Source organism: Azolla caroliniana, unplaced genomic scaffold (assembly GCF_043228905.1).
Source record: "Azolla caroliniana isolate FFs.n. ecotype wild unplaced genomic scaffold, voAzoCaro1.0.p SCAF_1, whole genome shotgun sequence".
Classification (NCBI taxonomy): Eukaryota; Viridiplantae; Streptophyta; class Polypodiopsida; order Salviniales; family Salviniaceae; genus Azolla; species Azolla caroliniana.
The window spans coordinates 13,072,596-13,098,364 of NW_028230436.1; the positions used below are offsets into that span (position 1 = coordinate 13,072,596).

Below are 25,769 nucleotides of genomic sequence, written 5' to 3' on the forward strand. Positions count from 1 at the left end.
GTCGCTCCGCCTTGCTCGCACTCCTCGTCCGGTCCGGTTCTGTTTGTCGTGACCCTTCTGGTTTTGCGCGCCTCGACCTTCTCGGTCGGGATGTCTACTCAATAGGCCCCTCTCAGCTCCTTTGTTGTTATGACTCCAGCGCTTGCCGATCCGTCGGTTCCTCCGCGATGGCATCGACTCTCGCTGCATCCGTGTCTACTTGGCCTTGAATTGATCCGGTTCTTCCGAATCTGTCTGTTGAACCGAATCGACTGTCTCCGATTCGTTCCAGCTCTTGTCTGAATCGGTTACTCCCGATTCGTCTTCTGGTTCCAAACCCTTCACCACATCAGACCATGTCCAGGTCTTGGCCTTCTTCCTTCAGTCGGCTCTATCCTTCTTGACTCTGTCGCCGTTGCTGCTTGTTCCGACTTGTTCGGATGTGTCGACTTCCCTTGTCGACTCAGCTCTTTTCTTCTTCTTGACTCTCCCTTCGTCTATTCTTCCCTCACCGGCGCAATCGGCAGTCTCTTTGCCTTTGCTCGTTCCGGTGTCTTTGCTCGTTCTCCCCCTCAAGTGTGGCACGTCGAGATGCTGAACACCAAGCATTTCGGTGAAGTGTTGCAACTTGTCTGATTCGAGTGGTTTGGTGAAAATGTCGGCAACTTGCCGATCCGTGTGAACATACTAAAGTTTGACCTCACCGCTTAGGACACGCTCACGCACGAAGTGCTAGTGCACTTCTATGTGCTTTGTGCGAGCATGGAATACGGGGTTCTTGGCGAGTTGCATGCTGCTTACGTTGTTGCAATAGACCAAAATCGGGGTCGGTACCTCGATCCATAGGTCTTGCAACAGTCGCCGAAGCCAAATGGCTTCACAGGTGGCAATGGTAGCGCCCCGATACTCAGCCTCAGTGCTCGACAGAGCAAATGTTAGCTGCTTTTTGCTGCTCCACGCAACAACTGCGCTCCCAAGGGAAAACATAAAACCAGAAGTGGATCTGTGATCCGACACATCGTCGGCCCAGTCGGCATCCGTGTAACCGACTAGCTCTTCGGTTATACCTCGTTGGTATAACAGTCCCCGGTCCTTCATGCTGCTTACATATCGCAGTATCCGTTGTGCGCACTGAAGGTGCTCCATGGTCGGCTTCTGCATGAACTGACTTATCATTCCGACCGGATAGCTGATGTCAGGTCACGTGATAGTCAAGTAAATAAGGCTTCAGACAATTTGTCGGAACCGTTTCTCGTTGCAGGCCGGTCCGGAGTTGGGACGAAGCTTCTGGTTCCGGTCCAAGGGTGTGGAGACAGATCGGCATTCTATCATGCCGAACTTGGACAGCATATTCAAGACGTAATGCCGTTGTGAGATCAATATGCCGTCGAGGGTTCGGATCACCTCGATCCCAAGAAAATAATGAAGGTCCCCCAAGTCCTTCATCTCAAATGCGTCCGACAACTGGGACTTGACGCGGTTGACTGCTGGAAGACCCGGTCCGGTGATGACTAAATCATCAACATACAACAGGATACATACCGGACCGGCTGAGCCTTTCCGGATGAACACTTGGAGGCCACAAACCCCATCTTACGCAACCGGTGTGTGATCTTCGTATTCCAAGCTCGAGGGGCTTACTTCAGGTCGTACAACAACTTCTTCAGCCGGCATACCGCCGACTTCTTCATCTCCAATTGAAAACCAGGGGGCTGAGTCATAAAGACTTCTTCTTCAAGATCACCCTGAAGAAACGCATTCTTCACATCCATCTGGTGAAGATGCCACCCCCTTACTGCAGCAACCGCTAGCACCACACGAACCGTCGTCATCTTCGCTACCGGAGCAAAGGTCTCGTCGTAGTCGATTCCGAGGGTCTGCGCGTATCGCTTCGCCACTAACCGGGCCTTGTACCGGTTAACTGAATTGTCGGTGTTGTACTTTACCTTGTACACCCACTTGCATCCGATCGGTTTATAGTGACGGGGAGGGTCAACTAGGTCCCATGTCTCGTTGACATCAAGTGCCCGTATTTCTTCCTCCATAGCAGCACGCCAATTTGCGTCCTTTGCCGCTTCTGCGTAGCTCTCCGAACGTGTAATACGTTCATCAGCTTCCCCTTCTGTCCGACGTGGCTCAAAGGGACTTCTCCGACGTGCACGATTGGGTGAGGAGTGTCGTCTCCGGTTTCGAGTACTCCTGGTTGATCCGGTTTCTCCAAAAAGGAGAACCACTCTTTGTGGTTCGTCATGTGGTTCAACGCACCGGAATCAACATACCACACTTCCTCCGATTTGGAAGTGGTCTTCTTCATCGGGTTCGCCTCATGCTTCATCACCAAGGCTGGCCCGTTACCATTCTTGGATCCTCCCGATCCCTTCGCGTAGTGCGAGCTTTGCCGGCCATCCTTGCCGGCCTTGCCAGATCTGGATTTGTCTGAATCGACGCGTTTTCTCCAGCACTCGCTCTCTCTGTGGCCCTTTTTGCCACAGTACCAGCATTCCGTTGCAGTCTTTGGACACCTGTGGGGGCCTTACGGTAGGAAACCGTCTCCGGCAAAGGTAGAAGCCATCTCCGCGATGAAGGACAACTGCGGGTCGGTTACGGAGGTCCGCAGATTCTTGGGGGCGTGTGCGTTCTACCACATCTGGATTCCGCACTACGTGCATGTTGCGGAGCCGTTCTACAGGTTATTGAAGAAAGGGCGTAGGTTCGAGTGGAGGACGGAGCAAACAGAGTCGGTCCGGAGACTAAAGGAGGCACTTACGGTAGCACCAGCTCTCCGTAAAGCGGCTTACGGCAAGGCTGTCCCCATCTACGTGACGGTGGACACGAGCCCGACCGGGATCGGGTGGGTGATCAACCAAGAGGATGACATGGGCACGAGGTTCCCCATCCGGTTCGGCACCAAGGTCCTTAGTGAGTGACAACGAGGATACGCCCAGGTTAAACGCGAACTCTGGGGTATCGTTTCAGCGGTGAAGGCCGATAAAGACTACCTGATCGGGACAGAGGTAATAATCGATACGGACTGCCTGCCGATTCTCGGCATGGTTTCCGGATGCGCGACGTCGGACCTGGCAATGCTCTGATGGATAGCGTACATCAAGTCCCTGAATCTGGAGATACGACACATTTCCGGAAAAGACAATGCCATGGCCGACATGCTCTCAAGGGCGAGGTTCGAAAACGAAGACGGCATGGTTTCGGAGGACGAGGAAGTCGGCGTAGATTTCTTCGAGGCGGCATACGTGACGTCCAGAAAGGGGAGCACCACGGCGCTTAACGAATTCGACGAGAGCAAGTATGACGGGGAGTGGCTCCAGATCGGCGGGCTCTTGAAAACAATGACACCGGACGCGGCGTGGACAAAGGAAAGACCAACTGGATCCGGAAGAAAGCGTACTGATTCTTCCTTTGGGACGAGTACGTATGGAAGCACCCGAAGAAGAGGGACGGCATCCCGCTTCGAGTGGTGGCGAAGAAGGAGGAACAGGAGGAGTTCTTGGAGGCCTACCATGAGAGTCCCTGGGCCAGACACCGCGGGACGTGGGCCACTTTCGAGAAGCTAAAGGGGAAGTACTGGTGCTCGGGACTGTACCGGGACATGCATCGGTTCGTGATGACTTGTGAAAGCTGTCAGATGCACTCCATAGTCCGACACCGGGACGAGCTACACCCGACCTACCCGCCTACGGTCCATTTCAAGTGGATGGTGGACTTGGTGACGATGCCGATGGGGGTAGGACAGATGCGATACCTAGTGCTTGCACGGGAAGACTTAACGAACCAGGTGGAAGGCCGTGCACTGCAGAACAAGACAACCGCGGCGGTATGCCGGTTCTTGATCAAAGAGGTAGTGTGTCGGTACGGGTGCGTCGGGAGGATCGTGGCGGACCGGGGATAGCTGGATGCGCGGGAAGCTGAGGAGTTGTTCGACCGACTAGGCGTCAAACTCTCCCTCACTACGGCGTACAATCCAGAGGCTAACGGGAAGGTGGAGCGCGGACACGGGCCGATCGTCAAAGCACTAGTACGGGCGTGTGAAGGCCAAGTCGGGAATTGGCCGCGACTGCTACCTTATGCCTTGTGGGCGGACCGAACTATGCACAGTTCGGTAACCGGGTTCATGCCGGCAGAGCTTATGTACGGACAGAAGTCGATCATGCCAACAGAGCAAACCATCTCCTCATGGGCCACGGTGGACTGGAGAGATGAGATGAGCCGGGAGGAGCTGCTGGCGGCACGGATTCGATAGCTCGAGCAAAGGCCGGAGGACGTGGAATGAGCCGCGGAGAAGCTTCGGTTGGCAAGGTTGAAGAACAAAGGGCGGTTTGACCGGTGTCGTGAAGAATTTCGGCCAGAGGCGGAAACCGGGAAACATTGGCTACATCGGCAGGGTGTTGTGTGTGTACGCACCCGTGTACATTTAGTGTGAATATCGAGGGCGCCTTTATGGCGCCGAAGAGTAGTCAAGTCGGGGACAGACGATCCCATGTAAGTCGGGATTGTCCCACATTGTAACGCATCCCCTTCCTTGTTCTATAAAAGGAAGGGAACGCCCTTTGTGTAAGGGTTGCCCATTTTGCATTAGAGGGTATACCGTTAGGTTAGAGTTAGCTTCTTCTTCTTCTTCTCCTTCATGTTCGCTTAGGGTTTTCTTGCCATCTTCCGGTGCCACCATGACTCCCCCTGCTCCCAGAGGGTCTGGAACTATTGTCGGCACATTCTCTGTGCCTTTGTTCTTGGTCTTGTCGGCCGCCTCCATTGCGTGCCGACCTGCCTCGTCCACCACGCCCATGGGACCGATCCGCTTCCATGTACAACATCCGATTGTCAATGGGTGTGCTAGTTGACACACCGGCATGGTTCTCCTCTACAAGGAGCATCGATTGTAAGTCGAAAAATAACGGTGTATTCTCCATTGTACATACCGCCATTCGGAACGCTCTGAACTTAGACGCCAGGCCCCCAAGACAGACCTGTATCATCTCGTCTTCCTCTACGGTAACGTTGATAGAGGCAAGCGAGTCACAGATCTCTTTAATTCGGGCCGTGTAATCCGCCACCGACATGTCCTTCTGTCGAACATTGCTTAACTCTTGTCGGAGTTGCAACTTCCGAGCTGTAGTGCTCGCTGCAAAAACCTTCTTCAGGTTTCCCCAAGCCTCCTTCAGCGTCTTGGCGTCTCGGATGTGGCTCAGCAGCTGGTCTCCGACACTGGACGCGAAGCAGTACATCACTCTGCTTGCCGATTGTTCCCACACTGGGAAGTCCTTATGTGCCGCATCAAGTGCTGTTTCGTTGGCTCCTTCGACGAAACTCCAGTAGCCATGCCCAAGCAGGTACTAGTGCATCTTGTACAACCAAGATGCGTAGTTGGATCTGTCGAGTTTCTCCACAGGGAGCGAGCTAGCCATCCCTCTATCCATCACTTCTCTATCTGTTGTTCTTACAACCTGTTAGGGTTTGCTTTCAAGCGTTTGTCGGTTGCAGAGGTTCTCAACCCTCGCGCTCTGATACCATGTGAACGATTACTTGCGGAAGCGTTAGAGAACAGAGAAAGCAGAGAATACACAAAGCACACGGGAGAGAGAGCAGAACGTAAAAGCTATATTCAAAAATGATATAGACACTCTGTGTTTACAACTGTGCTCAGTAGCACTATTTATACAAGTCCTCGTGGGACTGACAGAAGTACCGTGTACTTCAATGCTCACACGAGTATCTGACACTTACTACGAGACTATAACTGCCTATTAGTCTAAACTAATACTAGGCCTCCGGTTACCGTCTGGATCCGGTTAACCAGCTCCCCAGCTCACCGGCTCTGTTGCTTGTCGGCTCGGTTGCTCATGGCTTACCGATCCGTCTTGCTTGCCGGTTCGGGCTTATTCAACCGATCCGGCTCCAGTTGAGCTTGCCGCTCAACAAGTGGGTTAACCAAATCCTGGAAAAGTGCTTACGGTGCTCTCTTAGCTACCAACAAGGCAACTGGGTTAACCTTCTCCCACTTGCCGAGTTCACCTACAACAAATCTCTGCATGCATCTACGGAAGTTACTCCATTTTTTGCAAACTACTATCTCCACCCCTGCTTCAACATTTCTCTTCCCTCTGACCCTGTCAATCCTTCTCCAAAGGACTAGGCACGTCTCTTGGAGGATGTACCTCGCGATCTTTCCTTGGAGCTCACCCTCGCTGGAGAACGCTACAAGGAGCAAGCTGACTGACGACCATCTTCGCTCAGATGCCCCCCGGTTCAAGGTAGGTGACTTTGTTTGGCGTCTCCGTCGCAATGTTGCCACCACTCATCCTTGTCTGAAGCTTGATTACAAGAAGTTAGGCCCTTTTCGAATCATCAAGAAATTTGGTTCCATGGTTGTCCGCTTAGAGCTACCATCCCACTTCTGTATTCATAATGTATTCCATGTCTCCCTTCTTGAACTTCACCATATATCTAAAATCCCTGATCGACACCCTTCTCCTCCACAACCAATCTTGCTCTCGACAGGAGAAGAATATGAGGTCGACCAAATTCTCGACTCTCGTCTCTTCCGTCGTCAGCTTCAATAAAGGGTAATCGATCTCCAAAGCAACATGGGAGCCGACACAACATCTCTAGGATGCCCCGGACATAGTTTGGGCATTTCATGAACAATATCCACAGAAACTGGCTGCGAGTCCTGGGAGGCGGCTTTAGAGGGAGGATAATGTCATAGATAGGATGCCACATGGAATGTAGGGGGTTGAACCCAATGATGACCTCCGGGTCTTATTGGGCAACCTTACCAGTTTAGCTACATCCATCTATGCATTATTGTATTGTATAAGATTCAACTAATTACATTGTAGGTTAATCACTAGAAAATGAGGTGGAACTATGAGGGTTTTGAACCAAGAGAGGTGTCTTGTCAAATGTCATTCCATCGTAAGTTTGTTTCAAGGATAATGTGGCTTATTGCAAGGGTTTGTTTAGGCAATTTAGTTTGTTTTAGCAAAGGTCAATTTAGGCTATTTAGTTTTTTTCGAGGAAGTGTGGATTATTGTCAAGGTCAATTTAGGCATTTTAGTTTGTTTCATGGAAGTGTGCATTGTTGCTAGTGGGCTATAAAAAAGGATGCCTTTTCGGCGCTTTTTGGTTGAAGTAAGTTTAAAATTTATGACCTTTATATCACTAATAAGTTGCTTTAATCAACTATGCTAGCATGTTATACAATTCATCCGTACTTTGTATGTTGTTAGTGATAGAAATTATTCATTGTCAAGTTCAAGAGATGATTCATTTTGAAGTACTTAAGAGAATCTTGCTACAAAGTTTAGCACTTAGGTAGAGACAATCACACTTAAATCTTGGTACAAATATTAGAGTGTGTCTAGATCGTAATAGCACTTGCACTCCTAGATTAGCAAAGGAGGCCGCCCCTCGATATCTTTTTAACAAAGAAAGAACTCCTCAAAACCCCCAATCCCCCTTCTATAGTTGAGCGACCATAAGGTAGTTTTTATTTTTTGCTAGTTTATGTCAATCATTAGCAATAGATGATCCGTCTATAGGTACTCAAGATAATTTGTCATTAGATGCTAAAGCAATTTCTAAAGTATGAGCATTAAGGGTCACTTTTGGCCTAGGAAGTTTTCGATCCTATTCTCTAGTCCTCTCAACGTTGTGTTTTCCGATTCATAGAAACTTAATATTCATTTTGTAGTACGAAAGCTTACTTCATTGATATTAAGAAACTTGTACTATGTATTGAAAGTTCATGTTGCATGTTCTTGATTTATTCATTGATGTTGTGAATATTTCATCAAATCTTATACATTACAAATGACAAGTTGACATCATTCTTTTTAATTCTCGATATTTTGCTGTCTTTTAAGTAATCGTTTTGAAGACGACTATACACTAGATTTTTTGGGAATCAGTACTTACTTTTCAAACATGCAACTCTAAACTAATCACATTTAATATAAATTTGTTTATTTATATGTGCATGAGCAAGTGTGGTCACCAAAACTTAAATGCATGTTTTTTTATGATATATGTGTAATCATATAATAAACCTTCTAATTACATAAACTATAAAGTCTTTACATTGGGACAAACTTTCATGCATCGATTTATGCAACCTAGTGGGATGAAGCTTGATACATTTAATTTGCACAGCCAAACATACAATGGAATGCCTAAACTTCCTATTGAAAATAGAGTGAGTTTCTATTTCCATCCGTGTTCCCAAGATTGCCCCCTATGGATTCATGCTTCATATTGTTAATCACAACGCTAAGATTATATTTCCACGGTAACCTAGTGCTTATAGAAATTATTCATTGTATGAGATTTGGCATTATGAGGTCCACTTTTTGGGGAAGAGGTAAAACATCGGTACACAAATTCCATCATGTTTTGTTGGAATCACATTTTGCAAATCAATGCAAGGGATAGCCCAACACAAGAATAAACGACTAATAGAAGAATAACCAAACTGGTAAGTAATTCTTGTAGATAATGGATATGCATAGATAATCCTTTTGCATGTGCCATAGTTTTCAACATTAAGCCAATGATCTAGGTTCACTTGATGTAATAAGAAATGGAGAGATTTAACTTTTCTTTTCTTTGAAGGTTTTACGAAATGTTTGAGTACATATATGCACAATCTTTGAAAATTCTTCGAGCATGATCATCCCTAGATGAAATGTAGGAAGAGTCGATTCAAGTTGCCTCAAAACATAAAATGGAAATGCAAATGCTATTGCCTAAAGTTGACCAATATTTGAATCATAGAAGGTATAATAAGTGTCGAGTGATTCAAGACTCGAGATAAAATAGTAATAGAACTTCCAAATGGTGGTGGGTTCTTATCCATACACATTTGTGTACAACTTAGAAGTAAAATAAAGAAAACTTGAAATCTGCAAAAAGCAAGAGTGTGCAAGAAAACACTTGAATAAGAGGGTGCCAAAAGACATTATACATAAACCGAGGAGCACATGCACGTGATAATGGATAAGATCAAATGGGTTGATAAAGGTTTTGAAAAAAATGCATCGTCATCTAACTGGAACATACATATAGATAATAATAGCTCATCTTGCCAATACAAGATTACCAAGAACACATATATTTCAATCTTGGAAAATCTTCAAAATTGTCACGAAATAAAAATTTGAAACTCTTGACTAGAAAGACATGTGGCAAGTAAACCCACAACAATTGGTAATGTCTATCCTAGGATACTTGTCAAGAACATGTTTTTCTTTAATCGATATAAACTTTAGGCCTTTTCTTTTATAGCCCGGATTAGGGAAAGCCTTAATGTCTCGAACATTTCAAAAGGAGGTGAATGTTTCAAGATAAAAACAACACTTTTCGTTTAATTTAAAGCACTTGCCTTAGAGATGGTCCAAGTAAGATGGATGTAAACCACCTACTTCAACATTCCTTCGATTAGGACAAGTACAAGTGTTGCTTTGCAAAGTTAAGAGAGCCTTTATGAATAGGTTGGTTTTGCAAGAAGATTACGCAAAAGATATTATATAGGAGTGAAAGTGACGCGGTGTGATTTGGTCGAGATCTGGAACGAGAGGTGGTGGCATACACACAAGAGAGTTGTTTACGTTAATGTGATGCATATAACGTTCCAAAAAACAATGATAGGCTTTTGATTTCAAACTATCATTTGGCAATGCCCATGACTTGCCAATAGATCTTGACACATGGAGATGTAACATTTTCATTAGTCTCGCTTTCTCTTTGTGGTAGATATGTTTCATCATCACTTAATCTTTTGGCAAGATTTACATGGGTTAATCCAAATGGTGAGACATCTCACTGGTCGAGAAGCAAATATTCCCACAAACGGTGAAATTTGGTGCCCTATGAATTTAGGGTTTTCCAAAGTGAAGAACTGGAAAGTATGTAGTTGGAAAGGAAGGTCTGCAATTTTTTACGAGTTAGATATGTTTGCTAGTTAGGAAAAGCAACCCATCTTTCCAATCAAAGCAGTTGGGACCAGTAGATATTTCAATGTTTGGTTCTAAATCATAAATGATGCAACACAATTACTCTATATAACCTTGAACTTCCAAGTTTGTAAGAAGGTTGATTTGTGCTACCCACCAGTGACCACCAATAACAAAACATGGGGGTGAATTTGTCCTAAACAATTATACCATTATGATTCCAATCTCACACATTCGCAATATGGCAGGCAAAGTGATTGTGGATTTGCTTTGTTGGATAGAATAACTTGTCCTCTTGAGTTGCATCTCAAGTGGGGAGAAGACGGATATTTTTGAAATGCAAGTATGAGATGGATGGAGATGGTTTCAATATCCAATGATTCGAGAGTATGATCCGGTATGGCTAAAATCTAAAGAAGCTAGGTGTTGTCTATACGAAGACGGGTGACTTTCTTTCCCCTCGTCCACTAAGCAATGTAGCTATTATGAACACTAAACGCTGGAAGAAGGAACAGAATCGGTGTATCAAGTGTGTTCACGAGGACGGAATACATATGCCGAATCTCTCGAACCACTAAAGGCCACAATAAACGGAAGCAATTTAGTTTGAAAAGAATTTGATAAGAGTCACATATGTATGCATATGGATGCGTTTACCCTACTACTTAGTACTTACTACTACTAGGCGGTCAATGGGAGGCCCCTACTACTACTACTACTACTCTCTCTCTCTCTCTCACACACACACACACACACACTCTCTCTCTTCCACCACCATTATGTTATGTAGCGAAAACTACATTTATGACCTCCCTCCTCCTCCACAATGCAAATTCAATAATACATTTATGAGGTATCGAATCGAACTCAACATACAAAAATACATACATACATACATACATACGGAGAAAGAGAGAAGCGTTACACACACACACACACACACACTCTGCCCTGTTCCACCCCCCCCCCCCCCCCCCCCCAAAAAAAAGCCCTTTTAGCGTTACGCTCTATCTATCTATCTGTCTCCTCTCTATCTCTAGCCAGTCCACACGTGCCTCTCTCCCTCCACACGCACGTGCGCCCACATACACACACACACATGCGGTCGCGCAAAGGCACTCGATTCTTTTCATTTTAATTCTTTCCTCCTCTTCTTCTGCGTCATATACATACATACATACATACATACAATGATACATATCTTCTTCTTTAGCTTTCCAAGGAGAGAGAACGTGCCCCCTCATCAACAAATGTCTCTCTCTGTTATTAGCAAATGTCTCTCTCTGTTATTAGCCTCCATCCATCCTCTTTTTAAGTACATTCTTTAATTCTGCTACTCTTCTTCTTCCTACATTCACCCCCTCCCCCCCCCCAGAAAAAACAATTTTTTGTTGTTGGAAGAATCCATTATATATATGTAGGCGAGGTGAGGCTTCTCAACCCAAGTAAAAAAAAAAAACCAAAACATTTCCCATATGCATGCATGCATATTACACAACCTGGAGATAGATTAAGATAGATATGCAGAGACAAGCAGGCACGCACAGACAGCAAGTAATCTATGTATGATTGATGAATGAATCTCTGTCTATGGAAGGGAGGGACTATTGCTACTACAATTACATGTGCTTCTGTGCTTGGAATTGAAGAGGGGAGAGAAGGAGAATAAAGAGAGAAAGAGAGCCACAAGGAGGATCAAAGAGAAATGATGAGAGGATCATCATCATCAGCAGCAGCAGCAGCAGCAGCTGTTCCTCCTCCTCCAGTACCATTAATCCCACGACAGGCTCCTTTCTTCACATTGCCTGCGTCCCTACCCCCTCAGCCTTCCATAACCCTTCCTGCTCTTCCCCCAACCACAACCATAACCATCAATTCTGCTCCCCCCTCTAATAACATTAAGAATTCAACCACCAATGATCAATCCGCACCCACCAATTCTGCCACTGCCACTGCTTCTTCTTCTCATCTCACCCTAGTCGCCATCCTAGCCGTCTTTGTCACTGTCACTGCACTTGCTCTCCTTTGGTTCCTTGTCTACCTCATCAAGCGCCAAAAGCAACAGATCCATCAGCTCGGCAAGCTTAGTATACCCACTCCTCCCCCTTCCCAATCGCTCGGATCCAAGAAGGACGTCATTCATCCATCAGCCCCGCCCTCCTCTAATCTAAGTGTTCATTGGAGCAAAGACTTACTACAAAGCCCTAAGAATCCTCTCAAGCGATGGTTGAAAGGTAGCAATCCTATTAAAACTGTAACTGTCAAAATACAATAATCCCTCATGACGCTTCTTTTAAAAAAAAAATAATTATAATTCCGTTGATTCTCATCATTCGTGATTTCAATTCATAGTTTGCAATATAAAAAATCTAACAGCAATGCGGTTTTCATTTTGGTCACGCGGTGAAAATTTCCCCCCAAAACAATAACAATTGGGGATGACTAGTAGATTCTACCACATTCCGAAGGTTCACCTATACCGAGATCCAGAAGTCTACTGATGATTTTAGCAGTGTGATCGGGAAGGGCGGGTTTGGGACGGTGTACAAGGCGAGGTTTGAGGATGGGTCAGTGGCAGCCATCAAGAGAATGAGCAGAGTCTCCCGGCAGCGAGAGAAAGAGTTCTGCCGGGAGATGGAGTTCTTGGGACGGCTCCACCACCGACACCTTGTCACTCTCCGCGGCTTCTGTATCACCCGAACCGAAAGGTAAATTAATTGAGCTTGCGATCGTCTGTCTATAAGGCGGTCTTGCTCTCCGATTGTGTTTTTGTTTTGTGTTTTCTCATTATCGCCATTGATTAATGACCAGCCACTTAAAGTTATTCCAATCCAATCAAAGGAAATCACCCCACATTCTTTGGATTTTTTTTTTGGATTGCCAGATTCTTGGTCTATGAATTCATGGAGAATGGTAGCTTGAATGAGCATTTGCAAGGTAAAAATATAATGATGCTTTTGTCTAAAATCGGAGGTAGAAAGAGAGAGAGGGAGAGCATATGCCATAGCTATCTATATATTATTATTAAGCTAGCTATCTCGGTATATACTACTACTGCCCTCTGTTCCATCGATTTTAATGATAAAATATACATAGACTTCATGACATTAAATTTGCCCTTGGGAAAAGATGTGCTCTTTGAAAGGGAGAATCCTAATTCAAATGAAAAGGAAAGGAAAGGAAAGGAAGAGGATAGGGAAAGGGAAAGAATGTTTTGTTATTTAATTAGTACGGTTTGCATTACACACATGTGTCTGTGTACTAAATGCTTTCATATCTACACACCCACACCCACACATACATTACATACATTACATTAATGCATGCATACATACACACAGATAGACATACATCTGTGTGTATTTATTTGTGTACCAAGGCACTCACTAATCATGTTTTTTGAAGGAAAAGGAAAGAAAAGAATATTTGGTTCTTTTGATTGTAACTACATATGCCCTGTTGCTTGTTTCTGTTGCTACAGGACATAGTAAGAGGCCTCTGGATTGGGGCACACGGATTCAAATTGCCATTGATGTTGCTGCAGCCTTGGTAAGTGTAGTATGTGTGAAACAGACAGACAGAACAGAGAAAGGGAAGCAAAAAAGGTCTTTGAAGCACATACTGTCTGTGGCTATAAATATATATAATTGCCCCCATGAAATCCTCCAAAATACTACGGATGATTCTGCCAAAAAGCCCACAAATATTCCTCCTCTGGTCTAAATTTCGTTATAGGTAGGTACTACTAATTTGCTAGATTCCCCTGCAGAATGTAGGGTTCGCGCTATAGGACAACCCTCTCTCTCTCTCTCTCTCTCTCTCTCTCTCTCTCTCTCTCTCATTCGAGAGCTTGCGTTCCACCCACTGTCAATCTAGTAACAAATCCCTGCGTGCATTTCTCTTAAGAAAACCACAATGCGGACTCTCAATTGCGACGCTCATTAGTAAATAAATCATCACAATCGGTCGGTTTCCTCTGGATGTTTGAAATCTTCTTCATTCTCTCTTCAATTTCATGAGAATTGTTAGGAATTTGCGGGCGATTCTTTAAATCCTAGGGGATAGTGGTATTTTGAGGGTTTCATTAAACGTAACCGATACTTTTTCGATTAAGGGTTCGCCCACATAATTAAAATCCTTAACTCCCTCCTAAATTTCAGACTTCAAAATAATAAAGACTGAATTGATCAGCATATCTTTACTGATTTGATTTATTTTTTTCCCCCTTTTTTAACATTTATATGTTTGTACTAATCTTGTGGCAGGAGTATTTGCATTTCTTTTGTGAGCCCCCTCTGTGCCACAGAGACATCAAATCCAGCAACATATTACTCGATCAACATTTCTCAGCAAAGGTGAAAGAACAAAAAATAAATAAATAAAATCTCTGAAATTTGGGAGGGAAAAAAAGAGGGGTTGATAATCATTATAATAATAATGTCTTCATAAAATTCCCCATTCCACGGTACATGTGCCTTGAAATGATGGAAAAAGAAAAGTGTTTTTTTTTGGAATGTGTGATGCCTTTATACTGTTTTGAGAGCCCAAAAAACAGACAATGTATGCTAGTTTTCACGTGCATTCGGCATGAATGTCATACATATATTATTATATTTGTCCATAGAGTGAACATATGTCACTCGCTCCAAAACTTAAGTTTTTTGTGAAACCCCCCTTCCAAATTTAGATGGGATGTAACAAAGACATTTCCAGAGTGCCTTTTTCTTTAAAGTTGGCAGCTGCATCATGACCACCCACTTGAATTCGAATTTCTGGCTATTATATGCTAAATCACCTTTGTGTAAGGGGAGGATAGGACTTTTTTAAAGAGTGACATTTTTCATTATTATATACATGTGGTCCAAAAGTAGATGAATTATGTGTACATCCATGGTTAATGTGGGGGGAGAGAAATGTTTATTCATGCTGGCTGGCAAAAAAGCAGGTGGCTGATTTTGGTTTAGCACATGCGACTCCCATGATACCACCTTGCAACAATGATCATCAAATGAGCACAGATGTGAGAGGCACTCCAGGTAACATCTCATTAAAAGTTGCTGTTTTTCCCAAGGACTTCTGGTGGTAGCTAGGGTTATTCCAGTGTTAGGCCTACATTTTGATCCCAGCAAATCAATGGCACAGGATATTTGGACCCCGAGTATGTGGTCACAAGACAATTAACGGTGAAAAGCGACATTTACAGCTATGGTGTGTTGTTGCTGGAGTTGGTGACAGGGCGGGCGGCAGTACAAGACCACCATAATCTCGTGGCATGGGCACAACCCTACTTGGCATCTGTTGATGACAATAATGTAAATGGCACAGCCAAGTTAGCACTCATGGTTGACCCCACCCTCCAATCACTGTTTGAGAGAACAGATGTGGTGGCATGCAAGCAACTACGGAACATGGCACGCCTAATCCACATGTGTACAGCGAAAGAGGCTAAAGCTCGGCCTTCTATACGCCAAGTCCTTGCCTTTCTTTATGACCGCTTTGATCTCAACTTTACTCACAATGATAAGCTCGAGAGTTTGGTTGCTAATATCGAAGAGAATTCAAATGTCACCCCGGATTTTACCACCCACCATCAAATGCCACCACATTCCCAACGTAGTACTTTCAGACCTGTTCCGCAGGCAAGGATGTCTTCTGTCAGGCCCTGTTATGCCCTAACTTAGTTTTGAGAACTTATAAAGCAAGTATGCACCTTAATCTCAAGTGTGCACAACTTGTGATGTATGATGTGGATGGTTTTCACTTGTACTATTTCCCTTAATGGACAAATCATACTGACATATTCCTCTATACCCTCAAGTCTTTTTTGGATGATTTTATCCAAGTTGTACAAAGGTCTACAGTTGTATACAGGATTCCTTCCCTATACTCTTCTCACCTCTTTTCCAAGTTGAGACAAGGATCTAATTACCATAAATCTCACCTAAATGTTTCAGGTACAGAAGTTGTCTGTACTAGATAACGGTACTAGGTATTTTGAGATCAAATCATTGACTGACTAAATACATTGTGTTGTCAAATCTGTCAATGATAATCTGTTATGATAATCCCCATCAAATTGAGTTAACAAGGACTATTTCATCATTAAGATTTACACAACCCAACAATCACAATTCAAAATTGGTTGCTTATTCTTATTCTTTAGTAACAACAGTCACATTTCTTATTAGTAACAACAGTAATGTTCTATAGAGAACAGTAATCTAAGCATGCCTATGATTTAATCCAAAACAATAAAGACAGCAATACACAAAAAATCAAGAGTTTATTGCCCAGACTGCAATTTTTAGTTCCAAGAATGTAGTAGCAGACATGAAAATGTACTTTTTTTGTGAAACAAAATATGCAACGACAAACCTCCATACATATAGAATATCGCCTTTGGGAGTTCAAAATAAGATCTATAATAATATGGACCTAATTGTATAGGTCATCATCATCTGCGGTTGCAGCCTGAGCAAAAGGGTCTACACTACCACCAGTTGTGGCAGCAGCAGGACGATCTGGGAATCGAAACTCTGATCCAATACCTCTTGATTGCTGTAGAGTCTGAGCAAAGGCTTGATATTTACGAATATCAGCATCACTCACACTACGACGAGCATACTTCATAGATTCCTCAAAATGAGCTTTCCTGATCTCAGATACATCGATAATATCCTCATCCATGGCTTCTGGATTCCTCTGACGTTCAAGATCCTACAATACACAGTTTTCGTTAAAAACAAATTGATTTCATGAACTGATGCAAGCTCAAAAAATATGATGTTATTATGCAGTTCAAGATCCTACAATACGCAGTTTTAGTTAAGAACAAATTGATTTCATGAACTGATGCAAGCTCAAAAAATATGATGTTATTATGCATTGGTTCAAAAACATTCGCATTGATTATATTATTTACTCTATAAAGATAGTAATACTACCAGAACCTTGTCCAAAAGACTGGATTTTATAAATAACCATACATAACCTTACAAATGTTCATATTCTAGTGCAATACTATAATGTATGCAATTGATTTTATCCAACAATAGATTTGAATGCAGAAGATACAAGCGCAAATTACGTTCAAATCACCTATTCAATGTTATCCTCCAATAGTTTTGAGTGCAAGACATAGAACAATTGAGGTTTGCTATTTTGTAATGTACATCTTTTCAATAACATTCTCCATTAGATTTTTGTGCAACACAGAACAGAACCATACTGTGTTTAGTATTTACCTTTTCTATGTTCTCCCTGATGGCATATTTGCATGCACGTTGACATATCTCAGTAATGTCAGCTCCACTGAAGCCTTGGGTATATCGTGCTAAGGCATTCAAATCTACATCTTTGGCAACAGGGGATTTGCGGAGACAAGCCTGAAATATCTTCAGGCGAGATGCTTCATCCGGCAAAGGAATATAAATAAGCTGATCTAAACGACCAGGACGAAGCAAAGCAGGATCGATAATATCAGGTCTATTTGTAGCACCAATGATAAACACCGTTTTCTTTGCCGTCATGCCGTCCATCTCAGTAAGAAGTTGGTTGAGGACCCTGTCAGCTGCACCCCCGGCATCGCCTGAACTACTTCCACGCTGCAATTGATTGAAGCAATTAAGTACCACTTTATTCAAGGGAAAAACTCTGATATAAGAAGCTAGAATGGGTACATAAAGAGAACCCAAGGGGATCTTGGACTTATTTGTTCTACCCAATAAGCAGGCAAGCAAATTTTCCTCTAACAATACAGGATTATGTATATTAATTACCTGAGTAGCAATAGAGTCAAGTTCATCAAAAAAGAGGACACAAGGTGCAGATTGCCTGGCCTTATCAAAAACATCGCGGACATTAGCTTCACTTTCACCAAACCACATGGTAAGTAGCTCTGGACCTTTGATACTGATAAAGTTCGCTTGACATTCATTAGCAATAGCTTTTGCGAGCAATGTCTTCCCACAACCAGGAGGTCCATAGAACAGGACACCTTTTGATGGTGCCATACCAAATTTTTCAAACTTTTCTGGATGCTCAACTGGGTATTGAACAGTCTGCATCAAGCAAGAATGATCAAAATTTTAGCACGAAAGGTTGCTATTAGTAATTTTCAACTAAAGTTGTTTCCTAACAACAAAAGCAGTAAGTACCTCTTGTAATTCTCTTTTCACGTTATCTAGACCACCAATATCCTCCCAAGAAACGTTAGGAACTTCAACAACCTGGCATGGAAAACCCAATATCATGAAGATCCAATTTACGCACAGGTTGAATTAAAAATAGTTGTATGAAATCGGAACTCACAGTTTCACGCAATGCTGATGGGTTACTAGTGCCAAGAGCAGTCTGGAAATGTTCATTGGTCACACACATTGAGTTCAATATCTCAGCATCAATTGTCTCATCTTCAAGGTCAATAACATCCATTTTCTCCCTAATACATTGCAATGCAGCCTCCGTGCATAATGCTGCCAAATCTGCCCCGACAAAACCATGGGTATTTTTGGAAATCTTCTCAAGATCAACCTGTGAAAGAATTTGTAATTGTATTTAGCACACATTGCACAAACATGATAAGCTTCCCTGTACCATATTCTAGGTATACAATCAATAAGGTTCCAAGGCTTACCTCTTCTGAAAGTTTCATGTTCTTGGTGTGAATTCTAAGAACCTCTAGACGGCCAACTTCATCAGGAACACCAATATCTATTTCTCTATCAAATCTCCCAAATCTTCTCAATGCAGGGTCAATACTATTGGGTCTATTGGTTGCTCCCATAACAATGACATGGGATCGTGATTTCAGTCCATCCATCAATGTCAAAAGTTGTGAAACTATTCGACGCTCTACTTCACCATTAGTCTTTTCTCTTTTCGGTGCTATGGAGTCTATTTCATCTATAAATATAATTGAGGGAGCATTTTTCTCAGCCTCTTCAAATGCCTTTCGGAGGTTACTTTCACTTTCTCCAGCAAGTTTGGACATAATCTCTGGACCATTGATGAGGAAAAAGAATGCACCCGTCTCATTAGCAACTGCCCTTGCTATCAGTGTCTTCCCAGACCCTGGAGGTCCATAGAGAAGGATCCCCTTTGGTGGTTTAACTCCGATTGACTTAAAGAGCTGAGGATGCCTCAATGGAAGCTCAACTAATTCTCTGATTTGAGCCATTTGCTTTCTAACACCACCCACATCATCATAACCAACTTCATCAAGTCTCTCCTCGTCTTCACGTCTCACAGGATCACCTTCACAGAAAATCTCAGTGTCTGGGGCCACAATGCAATATTCCGAAGGATCTGTCTCAATAATCTTGAACTCAACACTCCTCATGCCACCTCGAACCAAAAACAAATCGCCTTTCTTTACAGGGCGATATGCCTCCAGGAAGTAGGCTGCAAAAGAGATCACTCAATTAAGTACACACTAACAAATACCATGAGAGCAACAGATGTGAGAAATCAAAATGCATATTTATTGTCTTACGTTTCAAGTATGCATCGAAAAGGCTTCCAGTCACACCCTCAATAGTATCATCAATAGGAAGAATGTGAACTCTTTTTCCATACTTAACATCTGCACACTGGTGAACTGAGACAACATCCCCAAGACGCACACGCAAGTTTGCTCTGACTACTTTGTTCATCCTGATTTTATGATCTTCACATGTGTCGTCTGCAAGAACAATGCAAATAGTGTCTCTTCGCTTTTTACCCTGAACAATGAAGAAATTCATAAATCAGAAAACCCATACGTCAGGAAACATATATCTCTGAATATAAAAGACAATCTAATTCACCAGACCTTGATAAGAACCGTGTCACCCCTAAAAAGCTGTAGTTTTTCCATGGTCTCCATGTTCAAAGCAACAACCGAGTTATCATCATTGACAGCTTCGTCAACAACCAGACGGTTGGGAGCTTTCTTCCGCTCTAAAATCACAGTGCTAAAATCCTTCTTGCTTCCTTTTCTGCAAATTTGATGACACAAACAATAACGTTTAAGGCATATATACAGATATTTATATCACTTCTCAAAAAAAATCAAAGAGAGTTTCAATTCAGAGAATGTCCTTTCAGAAAAATCCTGAAGACACCTTTATCATGAAAACAGTTATAATAAAACCCACTTGTTCAAATACAGAAATCCATTTCTAGGTCGAATATTAGAAAAGGAGAAAAATCACATTAGATAAGAGTTAAAGCAAACATGGCTTCAAATATATGAACTCAAACCTATATCCCCGGGCAAACACATTAAACAACAAAAAAGAGAGTCTTAATAACACTAATGCCTGAAGACACAACCCTACATGTACAGGCATACATACCAGTAACAGTAGGTATATATATACATATATATGTGCATACCAGTAACAGAGGATCAACCAAAACACCTCAGGCAAGTAACCCCATATTTGCATACATCCTATCAAGCACAAGTGAAATAACCAAAACATCTATAACCCATATCAAACATAGACCAAAGAACCTCCTTAATGGAACCCTACTTCAAAACCGAACACAGAGCATATAATCCAAAAGACTGCCTCATTAGGAGGCCTACATCCATAACCCTCATCAAACAAGTAAAAAAACGTCGAGCAGAGTTTTTAAGACCTAGGCTCAAAAAAATGAGGTCAGGTTCAATATCCCACCCATATACGGAGCAAACAACCCAGAACAGAGTCCAACGAAAGCTTTAAATATATACATCTAGATATATATGTGTGTGTGTGTATATATATCACATCAAACACAAAGCATACAACCCACAAAGGAATATATCAACGAAGCATCGGAAAATAAGATTATTGATATAAACTATCTCAAAACATATAAACCATATGTGTCGAAGCAAAGACAGAACAAAAAAGAAACTCAAATCAGAAACAAGCAGAAAACAACCCAAACCTGTGTATTAGATCTAAAACTCCCATTTCAAACAAAAAGTAAAACAGCCCATAATAGATTTCTGGATCTATATCCCATGTCGAACACAAATGCAAAGAAACCCAAACTAGAATCTATAACAAAAACAGAGTAAAGAGCTACACACAGGCTGTTCACGAAACCAACCGAAAATAGAATCTTATAGTAAAGAAATACGCAGATAAATATATAATTTTGAATAGAAACATAACACACGCCTTGAGAGAAGCCCAAAACATAAATACTTCGATCTATATTCCAAAACAAACACAAAGAGCGGCAGTCCCAAAGCAGAGAGTAATAAACGTAAGACCATAAATATACAGCAGGTTCACAAAAACCAAGCTCCAAAGACAGATCTGAAAGGCGCAAAAAAAGAAGATGATAATACCACACAAAGCTTCTGAAGAAGCAAGCAGACAAGGAAGGGGCGGAAGTGCACTTACGGATCAGAGGACTCGGGATTCTGAGAACCTGAGGCGGCCATGGCAGCAGGAGGATTGGAGCGGATTGGGAGAGAAAAGCAGCAAGATCTGTTGCGTGCCGAGGAGGAGTCTGCTCTTCTGTGTTTTCTCTCTGAAGGAGGAGGAGGAGGCGGCGAGAGAGTTGTGTTAAAAAGTTAAAAACCAGAAAGCCGTGTTTGTGCCCAGTTCCTTCTTAGTGAGAACTTAGAAGAGAAGGAGAGAAAATATCTCTTTCTTTCTTTCTTTCTTTCTTTCTTTCTTTCTTTCTTTCTGCTGGGGACTCGGGAGGAGGAGAGAGGTGTATGTATGTATGTATGTATGTATGTATGCGTTTATTGTTTATTTGTTGCCTTTGTCCGCGTGTTCACACCTGCCGCCTGCCTGCCGTCCTTCCTTTGTGGGATGGGGCCTGGGCATTGGGATGAATTGATGATGGCATTGGAGAAACCCGAGTGCGTTAACCGAAAGAATATGTATGAAGAAACCCGCAAGCAGACTGAAGATGAAAAAGTGGAAGGGCCCGTGGCAACAACTTGCCTACGGTGGTGTTGTTGTCGACTCGCGCCCCCCTCATACATACGTACAACAAAACTCCATCGATCCAAACAATGTGCGCTAGGCTAGGTTAGGCCCAATAATGGATTTGATTCTCTCTCCTTCTAAGATGCTTTGGATTTCCATTGTCTGAACTTAAGCTAGGCCTTCATCCTTTTTGTACACCTTGAAAGAATAGAATCAATTTGCTCGACCTCGGCCCATAGAGAAAAAGAAAATGCGGTCGAGTCAGGTTGGGAAAACAAATCCCTCAAATGCATGGTTGTCACTTCTTCTTACTCGGGTGTTGTGTCACTTTATCACTTCTCTCCTTGCCCAACCTACATATACCAAAACTCAACTCTTAGATATAAGCGACATTTCACCTGTTACTAAGGCGTGTCACTCTATCACCTCTTTCCTTGCCCTACCTACATATACCAAAACTCAACGCTTGGATATAAGTGACACTTCTCTATTACTAAGGTGTGTCACTCTATCACCTCTCCCCTTGTCCTACTTACATATACCAAAACTAAACTCTTAGATATAAGCAACACTTCTTTGTTAATGATGGAAACGTGAACATTGCTAAAAGGAAATCCCCCTCAAAAATAAATCAGTGGTTTTGTATCTCTTGGGCATTTAGTTTAATACCTACCCAGATGTTAATTTTCATGTGTAAGCAACACTTTTTCGTTGTGACTAACAATCGGCAACCCGAACCGCGAAACCGCGGTTTAACGGTTTCAACGGTTCGGTTCAGGTTTAGGTTTTTTTAAACGGTTTGGTTTGGTTTCGGTTTGGTTTCAACAGTAAAAAACCGTGGTTTAAACGGTTTAACGGTTTCTATTTTTAAAATTTTAAAATAAAATAAAATAAAATAAAATAAAATAAAAAATTCTAAAATTTGTTTTTTAACAATCTTTTCATTTTTATACCTTATTCTCACATTTTAGGAACATCTTAAAAATTTTAGAAATTCTAAATAATGAAATATTATAAATTTTAAAAAATAAAAAATAAAAAATAAAAAATTTGACCTATGTTGAAAACCGAAACTGAACCACGAAACCGCGGTTTTTACGGTTTAATGGTTTAACGGTTTCGCGGTTTGGTTCAGGTTTCAAAAATTTTAAACGGTTCGGTTTGGACCCTCTCAAACTGAACCGAACCGTTGTTGATTGTTAGTTGTGACGACGTTTTTAGGGATATTTAGCAAAATACTATTTTCTCGTTGAGCTTAAGAAGAAGCATATTCAAGGCCAACCATATACGTAAATCACTCAATAAACAAATAAGCCCCCTTCTTAGCGATCCAAGTGAAATTTGGATTATTTACATATGTCTCCTTCAAGTATGTGAGACGTGAACACATGAATTGGTATTTGGAAACACCCCTTTTAGTTGGAGTCTCTCTCCTCCCCTCTCTCATTCAATCTTCAAGAATCAAGAACCTTAGGTCCAAATCAACTCTATTTGTGGGTGAACCCCTCCATACGTGTACTGAAGAGGATGGGAGAAAGCAAGACATGAACATTTAATGTGGTGTATTTGTTCCACTTATACATTTGTTTTATTGAGTTCTAGAAGCTTCGAAATGTCTTTGATCACTTTTGGAATTTTACAATGAATATCAATGTGGCATTCAAGAACATTGTATTACAAAATAAAAATGTCGTTATAACATACAAAGTTGGCCAATATTAACATGTGTAGACATGAACGCCGATCACCTCACTGCAAAAAAAATCAAATATCGAGGTATTGGTAATTGACTATAATTATGGGAATATTATTGAGCAACCATGATGTATAGGAAGGAGTGAACCATGGTTCTTCCAAATGTTGATGTATCTACTATCAACAAGGTTGATGGAAGTGGTAGATAAATTGTGTTTATGATAATTACCAAAAACTTTCAAGGTGACAAGTTTATGTGTAGTTTTTACATATGTTCCAAAACATTTATTGCAAGCTTATAAAATCACATATTTTTTGGAGTGTCTTTTGTTGTAGGGAGTTTAACTAAATTTGATTACAGGTGATAGAAAGAACATTCCTGTAGGTGTTCACCATTCTTTGTACTTTTATACTATGACTCTTTGTAGTTTTTATTGGTCTACCACGGCTACAACCTTTATAAGGTTGTTAGTGTAATCATTTTGTCATGGATGTACAAGTTTCTACTAATGAAGAAGATGTTTTTTTGGGAAAAAAAAAACTAAATTTGTAGACTCATGTGATAGAAACTTCTCTTATTTAACACTTATAAAATACATGGGCTCTAAAACAATAGTGAAATATTTAGCAAACATGTGCATGAATATTTTAACAATTCATTCTTGAGAGGTGCATGCATTAGTAGGTTGTAGGAAATGGTCAAATTTGTTATATGTATTGCTGGAAGATAATATAACAACCTTTTCTTAATATTTGTTTTTGTGGTTGTCCAACGTCAAAACTTTTTAGTGGGTGTTGAATGTGTATGAGGCAAAGCTATCACACAACTCTTCACCACGAAAGTAGTTTAACAAATTGTAATCATTAGTTGAATATATTTGCTTTTATTTGATTACGAAAAAACTTTACAAACATTTAAATTCCTAAGACTTAAATGCTAACGCTACAAGAATTATCAACATGTCAAATTCTTCTATCTAAAGGATATGAAACTATAATGGGGTGTTAACGTTGACATCATCTTCTTAACATCTTATCGAGAAGTCACGAGCTTCATCAAACTTCTCTTGAATTTATCAATATAGGCAGTCCCATCCAAACCTATTTGATCCAATCATAGAATCTTCTTGACGAGGTTGGGTTGCCAATCTACCAATGGATTATAATTTTTCAATGCTTTCCATTGCTAATTTATGATAATAGAACAACCCTCACACTTCTTAAAGGGAATAATTGAACATGAATTGACTAGTCATTTGGTAAGATTGAACCAAATATTGGTGGTGGGAATTTGGTACATACGAAAAAAACCTTTTGCTTGGGACTATCCTGCTTTTGTTTGTCCATGACAATAAACACACTAGTATGGTGGTAATGTATTATTGTCATACCTTGTTGAGCGAGCAAGCTCAACCGGATCCGGATCAGATTGAAATCGGTAGGCCGTTAGAGGCCTACAGATCCAACCTAGTACGTAGGCATATTTTTGGGAGTTAGTGACAGTCGCTCGTATGAGCATTGAAGTACCTGTCAGTCCTTTATGGACTTGTATAAAAGTGCTCTCTGAGCACATTATATGTACAGAGTTACAGAGTGTTATTTTTTAATAGAGTTTTATGTTCTGCTTTGCTCTCTCTCTCTCTCTCTCTCTCTCTCTCTCCCATGTATGCTAAATATTCTCAAGCTTCCATTGAACTTGTTTTCTATTCTCTGTTGTTGCCCGGCTAAACCGGCTTTGTCAAGCTTCCGCACGTTAACTTTCATATGGTATCAGAGCACAAGGGTTGAGAACATATGCAACCAACGAACGACTAGTGAAGACAAACCCTAACACAAGGTGAAGAACAAAAGAGAACTTAAGATGGACAGAGGAATGACAAGTTCACTTCCGACAGAAAAGCTTGACTGGAGCAATTATGCATCCTGGTCACATAAAATACACTAGTACTTGTTGGGGCATGGATATTGGAGCTATGTGGAAGGAACCAACGAGGTAGCACCGAAGTCGGCACACAAAGACTTCCCGGAATGGGAGCAAGGAGCGAGCCGAGTATTGTACTGCCTCACGTCCGATGTGCACGATCAGATGCTCGGCTACATCCACCAAAGGAGGCGTGGGAAAATCTACGGAAGATTTTCGCCGCAAGTACCACAACCCGGCAAAGAGATATGTCGGTTACGGACTACACCACTAAGATAAAGGAGA

At 42.0% G+C, this 25,769-nt stretch overlaps 2 protein-coding genes across 3 annotated transcripts; one reads left to right on the top strand and one right to left on the bottom strand.

Moving 5' to 3' along the window:
- Positions 1 to 11,590: 11,590 nt before the first annotated feature.
- On the top strand, positions 11,591 to 15,750 carry LOC147869033 (putative receptor-like protein kinase At1g49730). 2 transcript variants are annotated; one of them, XM_087326042.1, is made up of 7 exons: positions 11,591 to 12,178; positions 12,391 to 12,652; positions 12,829 to 12,881; positions 13,426 to 13,493; positions 14,210 to 14,299; positions 14,890 to 14,980; positions 15,087 to 15,750. In XM_087326042.1, the coding sequence occupies exons 1-7, from the start codon at positions 11,650 to 11,652 to the stop codon at positions 15,623 to 15,625; spliced, it is 1,632 nt and encodes a 543-aa protein (XP_087182168.1). In that variant the 5' UTR covers positions 11,591 to 11,649; the 3' UTR covers positions 15,626 to 15,750. The 2 variants fall into 2 exon arrangements, with proteins under 2 accessions (XP_087182168.1, XP_087182175.1); XM_087326049.1 differs by having other exon boundaries at positions 11,599 to 12,178; positions 12,394 to 12,652.
- A 458-nt stretch (positions 15,751 to 16,208) lies between these two features.
- LOC147869034 (cell division cycle protein 48 homolog) lies at positions 16,209 to 21,494 on the bottom strand. The gene is made up of 9 exons (XM_087326058.1): positions 21,329 to 21,494; positions 19,756 to 19,921; positions 19,438 to 19,666; positions 18,580 to 19,346; positions 18,255 to 18,476; positions 18,101 to 18,172; positions 17,723 to 18,004; positions 17,189 to 17,548; positions 16,209 to 16,661 (listed from the first exon to the last, which is right to left on the bottom strand). The coding sequence occupies exons 1-9, from the start codon at positions 21,367 to 21,369 to the stop codon at positions 16,380 to 16,382; spliced, it is 2,421 nt and encodes an 806-aa protein (XP_087182184.1). The 5' UTR covers positions 21,370 to 21,494; the 3' UTR covers positions 16,209 to 16,379.
- Between the last annotated feature and the right edge of the window lie 4,275 nt (positions 21,495 to 25,769).